A 10,086-nucleotide genomic window follows, 5' to 3' on the forward strand; every position below is an offset into this window, starting at 1 on the left:
AGTAGATGTGGAGTTGTTTACAATAGTAAGGAGGGTGGGATCTGGGACCAGAGGGCACAACTTCAGAATAGACGAATATCCATTTACAATGGAGATAAAGGAGGAATTTCTTTAGCAAGGGAATTATGAATCTATGAAATTTGTTGCCACAGGCAGATGTGGAGGCCAGGTCATTCAGTGTATTTAAAACATAGGTTGACAATTCTTGATAAGTCAGGGCATTAAAGGTTATGGAGAGAAGGTAGGAGAATGGAGTTGGGGGAGAAATGGATCAGCCATGATCAAATAACAGAGCACACTCGATGGACTGAATGGCCTAATTCTGCTCCGAGTCTCATGGTTTTAATTTAAATAATGCAGTAAATAAAATGAGGCAAGTAATTTGATCAAGCTAATCCAATTACATAAGTATATATTTATCTATAGTAGAACAAGAGATGTGTTGGTGCTGTTGCATGTGGGAGATTATTGAGATCATTCTCCAAGTGACTCCATTTGTAGCAAATGTCTGCAACTCAAGAAGCTTCAGCTCAGTTTGAGCTGCAGACGCTGTGTGACAGAAGGGAGAGTAAAGGTTACCTGGCCATTAGCCCCAGGAAGGAGCCACTCCATAAACTATTAAACACACTGGAATTGACACATGGAAGCAAGATGATGAGACACGGAATGAGGGAATTACATGGATCCAAAGGCATCGATCCTGCAATTGTCCAATTGATGTTGCAGTCCTTGGGTATAACTGCAGAGACACCAAGCAGACTGACGGGGGTAATGGAAGACATGCTGGTTGGGAGAATAAAAAGGAAGATAATTGTAGTAGGAGACAGTGGGTTAGAGGGATAGACACTGTTCTGAAGCATGAGACATCTTGCCTACTTGGTGCCAGAGTAAGGGGTATCTACTTTGAGCTTCAGAGGAACTAGAATGAGCCAGAGTAAAGTTTAAAAGTAGAACCATAAAGTTAACAATCTCTAGATTATTACCTGAGCTATGAGCAAATATACGCAGGGTAATCATTAATAATTACTTCTTATTTATTTATTTTAATTTTTTTATGTATTTATTATATTTTATAGAAAGACAAAGATGGCAAATCTCAGAAAACCTGGATGACAAGGGATGTTGAAAATTTAATCTAAAAGCGAAAAAAGTGTATGTAATGTTTAGATCTGTAACATCAGTCGGGCCTTCAACAGATGTCAAGGAAGCAGGAGAAATTATCAATAGGGTAGCAACGGAGAAAAGAGGCTGTGAAATATTTCTGGTCAATAGGATTAAAGAGAATTCCCAGCCATTTTATATCATTCATTAAAAAGCAAAGAGTAATTAGAGAGGTTAGGTCTACTCAAGCACAAAGGAGGGAATTTATGCCTAGAACCAGAGAAAGTGGGCAAGGTACTAAATGAACACTTCACATCAGTATTCTCTAATGACGTAGAGATAGCAAGGTCAAGAAGTGGTCTGATATATTTGGAGATTGAGGATGAGGTGTAGAGCTATCCCAAAACATCTTTGGATGAAGTCTGCAGTGCCTGAAGGGATTTATCTTAGGTTAAAGAGAGGTGGAAGAGAGGAGATAACTAGGGCCTTTGCAGAAACATTTGCATCCTCATTAGCCACACAGGAGGTCCCAGAGGACTAGAGATGACTGTTTCTTTGTTTACGAAGGGCAATATAGATAAACTGTGAGATTACAGATTGGGACACATTATTACATTGCATTGGAATCAGATTTAATATCACTAGCATTTGTGGTAAAAATTGTTAACTTTACAACAGCAGTACAATGAAATACATGATAAATATAAAGAAAAAACTGAGTTACATTAAATATATATGTACCTTTATTTATAAAATAGTTAAGTTAAAGTAAGTAGTGCAAATAATCAGAAATAAAAAGTAGTGAGGCATTGTTCGTGGGTTTAATGTCCATTTAGCAATCAGGTGGCAGAGAGGACGAAGCTGTTCCTGAATCACTGAGTGTGTGCTAACAGGCTTCTGTACATCCTTCCTGATGGTAACAATGTGAAGAGGGTATGTCCTGGGTGTTGGGGGTCCTTAATGATGGATGCTGGCTTCCTAAAGCATCGTTCCTTAAAGATGTCTTGGATACTACAGAGGCTGATACCCATGGTAGTGCTGACTACTTTTACAAGTTTCTGTAACTTATTTCAATCAGCCAGTCAGAATGCTCTCCACGGTACATTTACAGAAGTTGCTGAGTGTTTAGTTTGACAAACCTAATCTCCTCAAAGTCCTGCTGTCATCCATCCAATTCCAGGTTTGACATGTTGTACATTCAGAGATGCTCTTCTGCAAACCATTGTTTTAACACGTGTTTATTTGAATTTGGGTAGATGGAGCTCGTCAGCCTGGGAAGGCAGTCTACCAAAGAAAGGGAAAACTCTGCTGCCTTGTGGCCATACCCACTCATGGGAAAGGCTTCGGGAGTAAAGACTGAGGATACATCCGGAGCTGGAGTCCCTAAGGCAGTCCTACGTTGCCTTCAACCTCGCTCTGGCGACTCCTGCAATATCACTGGTGCTAAGCTGCATCGGCCCTTGCCCTTCCCTTGGACAACATCAGTGACATGGAGAGGGGAGACTTGCTGCACGGGCAACTGCTGGACATGCATATAACATTGCTGTGGTCTTCCATAAACCTTCCTGCACCCTGGAAACCATTTCACGTGCAGATTCATGGTCTCGCGAGGCTAACGAACGCCACCATTTGAATTACTGTCACCTTCCTGACAGTTTGAACCAGCCTGGCTATTTTCCTCTGATCTCTCATTAACAAGGCATTTTCACCCACAGAACTGCCGCTCAATGAATGATTTCTTTTGTTTTTCACACCATTCTCTGTAAAATCTAGATTGTTTTCTTTGAAAATTCCAGGAGATTTGCTTGTGCATGGGAGGGGAAGCTGGAGCAGGGGAAGGTTTGGGATTCTAACGTTCAACTATCATTCATTCTTTGGGGCACCCCTCTGTTTTCGTGGATGTTTGTGAAGAAAGAGAATTTCAGGATGTATATTGTATACATTTCTCTGACATTAAATGTACCTATTGAAACCTATTGAGATCACCAGTTTCTGACATTACCCTAAATTTACTGTAACAGTAGTGTGCTTCCCGTCAGTTCTGTCAAACACCGTTGATGATATTAAATAACTGAAAGCTATTTTTCCCACTCCCTCGATTTACCAAACTCATCCTCCCCCAAGCCCATCTGGTGCCCTGACTGCTTGTCTCCATCGCAACTCAATATTTCTAATCACTCCTTCATCTTTCAAAGTCCTGATTTTCCCAGCCCGCCCTCCATAGAGACCGATACTCAACATTTGGAGCGCTCAGCTTCTGAACGCTATGATGACATTTCCGCCATTGCACGGAAGGAAGTGTTGTGACTCAGCTCTCCGCAACCCCTCACGCTTACACATTTACCTAGTCCTCACCCAAAACCATTGTTTGTTATTCAGTTTTAGTCATTTCCTACTCGACTGCGCTTGCTCTTTAAAAAAATTATTAAACCAAATGACCTGACACACAGACTTGCAGTTACCGCAAATACGTCATTTTCACCCGGTATTTGACATACCACAGGCTCTCTCTCTGTCTCCCTAATAAGGGAGAAAGAGGTGTCTCCATTTTCCCAGTGAGTGGAGATGCATAACAAACAGCTCTCTGGTTTATTATGTTCAAAGTCCGTTACGTCGCTTTTTTCCAGTTCTGTGACTAAAGATCACAAAGATCCTAGGCATCCAGGCACACAGCAGATATTCTGACTCCCGTGCCGACACATCTGTAACCTGCCCTGTCTCATTCCTAATAACAGGTCAAGTATCATACATTCTCTCGTTGGGACTTCAATGTACTGATTGAGAAAAATTTTCTGAACACATTTGACACATTTTCTCCCATCTAGTCATTTTACAGTATGGGAATCCCATTCAATATGTTTTCTCTACAAATATGTTGTTCTAAATCGCGTGGGCTGTTCTGTGGTCTATGATATAGCCCCATTAACGTGGTCATACCTTTCTTATCGGACTTATTGGATGAGATGGACTTACCATGGTTTTTTTTTCAGTTCTGATGAAGAGTCTTGGCCTGAAACGTCACTGTTTATTCTTTCCCACAGATGCTGCCTTGTCTGCTGAGTTCTGCCCGCATTTTGTGTCTGTTGCTTGGATTTCCAGTAACTGCAAATTCTCTTATTTCTCAGCCTCACTAGACAAGTTCCCCAGTCTGTCCTGGCAGAGCACAGCTGTGATATTTCTGTTGGCTAGGAACACCACCCCTCCTCCTTTAATCCCTCTGGACCTGTCACCTCAATAACAACGGAACCCCAGAACACTGAGCTTCCAAACTTGCCCCTCCTGCACCAGTCTCACTATTGGCTACAAGATCATAATTCCAAGTGAATTCAAATTCACTAGTGCTAGAAGGGTAGAGGTCTGACCAAGATTTCTGGGGGGGGGGGTGAGTTTTGTCTGAGTAGTTATGGGAGAAAGCAGGAGTCAGTAAGACCAGATCTAGTAATCAGGATAGCCAGGGACATTAGAGAGGCTAGGAAAGTAATAATCAGTTACACTCAGTGCCTATTTTGTTAGCTGCCTCCTGTGCCTAATAAAGTGACCACTAATAAGGTACGTTCATTGTCTTCTGCTGCTGTAGCCCGTCCATTTCTAGGCTTGATGTGTTGTACATTCAGTGCTGCTGTTCTGTACACCACTGTTGTGATGCATGGTCACTGGAGTTACTGACACCTTCCTGTGAGTTTGAACAAGTCTGACCATTCCCCTCTGACCTCTCTCATTAACAAGGCGTTTTCACCCACAGAACAGCCACTCACTGCATGTTGTCGTTACAGGAGGCACCTAATAAAGTGGCCTCTGGGTGTATATATGATCTCTGATCACACCCCATCTAGTGGCTTGTGAACATAACATTTCAGAATCAGATTTAATATCAGCAACATATCCTGTGAAATTTATTGTCCTTGCATCAGCTTTACAATGAAATGCATAATAGAGAACAAAAAACTGAATTACAGGGAGTAAATATATTAAATTGTTAAATTAAATAAGCAGTGCAGAAATAAAATTAAAAACAGTGGTGAGATAGTGTTCATGGGTTCAATTTCCAGTCAGAAGTCAGATGGCAGAGGGCATGTCCTGGGGTGATGGGGCCATCTTTTTCAGGCATTGCTCCTTGAAGATGTCCTGGATACATCGGAGGCTGGTGCCCAGGATGAAGCTGACTAAGTTTACAACTCTCTGCAGCACCAATCCCCCATCCCCCGCATTACCGGTTGGCGATGCCAGTTAGAACGCTCTCCGTGGTACAGAAGTACTGTGGGGATCACTTCCAGATTCACAGAAAGCACTCCGCGTTACTTTTGCAAATTCTACCAAATTCACTGTATCGCTGGAAACATTTGCTGTCTGTACATATCTTTCAAAATAATAACAGCCAGAATGAAACTTAACTTGAAATCTCTTCATATTTATAATTTATTAAATATATCCAAATCAAAGGTTCTGATACTTCAAAAATAAAGACAATACTCTTATGGTCTGCGTTATAAATATCAATAAATAAATGCAATCGTTTTAAAATATTTCTAAATGTTGAATTACTCAAAATAAATATAAGTAAAATTAAACAGTGTAAATAACATTTTGCCAGCAATAGCTAACATACAACTTCTTAAGTTTACAATGTCATTTCTTTTACAGATTAACCTCTGTAACTTTTACAATTGTACGACCAAATGCTGAACTAGAACGTTCATACTTTAAGGCGGTTACTGCCTCTGTTTAACCATATTTTACACGTTGCACGGTTAATGGAACTGAAAAAAATTGCAAACTCCCAAGCTGACTTTGCTCTGACCACTCTACGTGTGGCATATGTGTGTCAGTAGGAGCAAGCTTTTTTATCAGTCGCGAACAAAACGTGCACTCCAAATACTAACAGGATAATTTAAAAAATCCTGGTGTGGAGCAGAAATCACGGAGAGAAGTTGGGCTTGCATGGCCAACCAATTCCGTAATGTTATCTCTCTTTTGTTTCTGTCACTCCACCTAGTTAATAATCACTGGGAAATAAATAGATAAATAAATAAATAGATCGTGGTATATATAAAAAGTGTTTCTGCCAATTCCAGCGGTGAGCCCACTTTCACAGATTCATAAAGCGAAGAGCTCGGGCTGATTTCTCCATGAACCGGACAAAGTCTCGCAGGATGACATGCGCATTCACTTGTCTGTTCCACTCTGTTGTTGACACTAAGCCTAAGGCAGATGATTCCATCTCGCTCTCGCTCACGGTACTGATGCCAAACTCGACATTCAACTGAAATATAAAGAGGACAGCAGGGCTTGTGACTTGAGTCTCCATAGTTTCAGATGGGTTTGCCGCAGCCGTAATCGCGCCGCTTCGTTTACTCTTACCTGGTGCATTATCAGTTCCGTGAGGCGTTGGGTACTGGACCGCATCCATATTATTTGTTCACTTGAACGCACGATGGATGTTTCCACCAGCAATAAGAAAGGGTTGTATTTATGGAGGCCTTTTGCAATCGCTTTCAGGCACGTTTCCTAAACAGGAAAAATACTACAAGTAAGAAATAATCTTGGCTCGGGCTCTTCAGTTTTGACGACTTGTAGCTGAATTTAAATGAATTCTAGAATTCTCGTTTGTAAAACTGACAATTTTGCCGGGTTGTGCAAATTGGTTTAAACGCTGCTTTGTTGGAACCTGACTATCGTAAACTACGAGCGAAATGCCTACTCCTTTTTGTTTTCCCTAGAGGTACAGTTTTCTATAGACTGAAATACCCTACTTTACAAGGAAACGGCTGCTCCTTCGGGCTTCACTCACCTTATGGAAACTGATCTTTGTACATCGGTCCTGAGATCGGATCTGCGGCAGGTTGAAGTCGTGGGTGAGCAGCGATCCCTGGTCCCCGTCACAGAAGGAGAAATACTCACACAGCTGCGGGAGAGGGACGGGAGGGGTGGAGAGAGATCAGACAGCGAATAAGTCAGCTGCAAAGTGAAGACCAGGACAAAGTCTGCGGGGCGCCACCCCCTCACCTCCTCGTACTCACTCACCTGAGCATCCCGGAGCTCGGCCGCTGAGCTCTGGATCTGCAGCGCCAGGGAGTCGCAGGTTGCGCAGCCCGGGGCGGCTGCAGCGGTCCACTCCGTCAGCGGGAAAGTGGCGACTCTTCCACAGAGCACCAGGAGTAGAAGGTAAAAACCTGCAGGGAAAGAGACAGAACGGAATAAGAATTCCCGCTTCCTGCAACCACTCCGAAATGTGTTGAACTGATAACTGGAAGTTTTATTCACTGACTTTCAGCAAGTCCCATGTTGTCCTCCTCGTACAAAGGTGTTCGATCTTTAACTCCCCAAGCTCCATTCTCCCCACTATTTATTAATCGCCCCCTTTGGGGAAAATCCTGTTACTAATGTTTTTTTCGCAATGTTTGTGTTACAGCACCTATTAGTCACTGTTGGATTCTTCCTTCCCATGTGGCTGTCCTTCCTCTACGTTGAAGATGACTTCCACTGCAGTTCTCTTCCTTCTGACGTGAGCGATCGGGATAATCGTGGTTGATCGGCGTGTTGGTCAAACGTGGAAATGCCAAGTGACGATACCAATCGTTCACCTTCCATAACCGCGAATGGAGCCCGCAATATTACGAGACCCTTTAATTAAATTTTGAGAACTGATCACTCTTATAGACAGAAAAGAGTCACTGCAAAATCACTACACCCAACAAAAATAATGTTCTAATATGAAGGACCAGGAATCGGAATCTAATTGATTATTATCGATTGCATGTTTATGGTTTGAATTTAAAACTACCATTGTGTCTCGGTTCAAACTTTCTGCTCGTGCTGTACAGTTCAATGAAAAAGTATTCAGCCGCCAACTCTTCGTTCACATTAATCAATATTACAATCAGGGATTTTGATTAATTGACAATTCTTATTTGAGAATCACATACTCATTTTTCACAGTAAATTTAAAAAATAAGGGTTAGTTGCAAAGCATAAAAAACTAAAATTTCAAAAACTGAAATGTCAGTAGTTTGAAAGTATTCATCCCCTTTGCTGAGCACTTAGTTGAACCACCTGTCACAGCTATTACAGCCAATAGTCTGTTTGGATAAGTTTTTATTATCTTTGCAGAAGATTTACCTATTCCTCCTTACAGGTTTGCTCAAACTTTGCCAGTTTAATTGGGGAGTGGCTGTGATCAGCAATCTTGAGGCCTTACCAGAGATATTCAATTGGATCAAGATCAATACTGAACTGGGCCACTCAGGAACATCCATTTTCCTCATTTGAAGCCACTCCATGGTTGCTCTGACAGTGTGCTTCCGATCATTGTCCTGCTGAAAGACAAACATTCTCCCCAGTTTTCGTTTTCTGGCAGAGGCGGGTTTTATGCAGGATCTCTCAGTATTTAGCAGCTTTCATGTTCCCATCAATCCTGACCAGATTTCCAGGTGTTATTGCTGAAAAGCATTCCCATAGCACGATGTTATCTTCACCATACTTTACAATAGGGGTGGTGTTACCTGGCTGATGCACAGTATTAGATTTATGAAACACACACCACTAAAAAAGGCTTATCCTTGCCCATAAAGACTTTGCAATATACAGCAAAGATGTGGAAGAAGGTCTTATAATTGTATGAGACTAAAATGAAACTTTTTAACCTCAAGGGAAAGTGGTATGTGTAGTGTAAATCTAATACTGCACAGGAGCCGGGTAACACCATCTCTAGCATAAAGTGTGTTGCTAGCATCATACTATGGGAATGCTTTTCAGCAGCAGGAACTGGAGATCTGGTCAGGATCAATGACCAGAGAGATCCTGGATAAAATCCTGCTAGCTTCTGCCAGAAAGCTTAATCTGGGGAGAAAGTTTGTCTTTCAGTTTTCAATGACCCATAGCACAAAGCTAGAGCAATCATGGAATGGCTTCAAGTGAAGAAAATTGATGTCCTTGAGTGGTCCAGTCAGACTGCTAACCTGTATTTGATAGAGCGTCTCTGGCAAGACTCTAGGATTGCTGTCCACTGCCGCTCCCCAACTAACCTGGCACAGCCTGAGCAATTTTGCAAGGAGGAATGGGGAAATCTTACTCCATCCCATTGTGTAAAACTCAAAGACCTATCCAAAAAGACTACTGGCTGTAATATGTGTGAGAGGTGGTTCAGCTAAGCACTGAGCAAATGGGGATGAATACTTTTGAACTGCTGACATTTTAGTTTTGAATTTTTAGTTTTTCATGTTTTACAAATTTCCCTGCTTTTTGGATTCTACTGTGAAAAAAGGAGCATGAGATTCACAAATACAAAATCTCAGTTAAATTGATCGAAATCCCTGGTTGTAATCCTCATTTATGTGAACAAAGGATTAGGCACTGAATGCTTTTTCGAGGCACTGTATATGTTTATTAAGACTTGATCAATGATGTAAATTATAATATCTTCATTTATTAAATATATTAAAACATACAGTAGTTTCATTACTATGCTGGAATTTTGTCTAATATGATTACATTATTGTCATAACATTTCCTATGTTTCTAACATGTTTGTATACTTTTACTAAGAATCACAGAAAGAATCTATTGAGTGAATTATCTTTAAAGGATGAAAAAGAGCAAAACAGTCAAATTGCGGCATCTAACATATTTATAGCCTTACAGGCTTTGTATGTGCACACCGATTATAAGTTAATGATTTCCATGTCTTCACGTTCTCCGGTTAAAGATCTCCCTCTAGATTCTGTACGATTTATTTTAATTTTAAGTCCCTTCATTTTGACTTATTAAGGAGTCTGTTTTCCCCATTTCTTCCATCAATATCTCATTGATTTTATGCTCAAAATATATGAAATAACGGATGTGGACCATTTACCTCTTGCTGCTGTTCTGCTATTGAAGTAACTAAACTCAGTGAAGGACCTGTTTCTGCACATAATCAAATGTTCTCTTTAAGATCAAAGCTTATCTTCTACTTATTATCATCTTGCTGCACCCTCTCCAGATCCCTTC

At 41.1% G+C, this 10,086-nt stretch overlaps 1 protein-coding gene across 1 annotated transcript; it reads right to left on the bottom strand.

Annotated features, from left to right (window-relative positions):
* Positions 1 to 6,187: 6,187 nt before the first annotated feature.
* On the bottom strand, positions 6,188 to 7,689 carry LOC140732517 (interleukin-6-like). The gene is made up of 6 exons (XM_073055287.1): positions 7,565 to 7,689; positions 7,367 to 7,458; positions 7,123 to 7,271; positions 6,890 to 7,003; positions 6,460 to 6,606; positions 6,188 to 6,361 (listed from the first exon to the last, which is right to left on the bottom strand). Exons 1-6 carry the CDS (start codon positions 7,687 to 7,689, stop codon positions 6,188 to 6,190), a joined length of 801 nt encoding a protein of 266 aa, XP_072911388.1.
* Between the last annotated feature and the right edge of the window lie 2,397 nt (positions 7,690 to 10,086).

This window comes from Hemitrygon akajei, chromosome 8 (assembly GCF_048418815.1).
Source record: "Hemitrygon akajei chromosome 8, sHemAka1.3, whole genome shotgun sequence".
Taxonomy (NCBI): domain Eukaryota; kingdom Metazoa; phylum Chordata; class Chondrichthyes; order Myliobatiformes; family Dasyatidae; genus Hemitrygon; species Hemitrygon akajei.

Coding starts and splice junctions, on each gene's coding strand:
- LOC140732517 (XM_073055287.1), bottom strand. CDS start 7,689: ATGGAAGGTGAACGATTGGTATCGTCACTTGGCATTTCCACGTTTGAC. Junction 7,004..7,122: donor CCGAGCTCCGGGATGCTCAG/GTGAGTGAGTAC, acceptor CCTCTCCCGCAG/CTGTGTGAGTATTTCTCCTT. Junction 6,607..6,889: donor CAAAGATCAGTTTCCATAAG/GTGAGTGAAGCC, acceptor TTTCCTGTTTAG/GAAACGTGCCTGAAAGCGAT.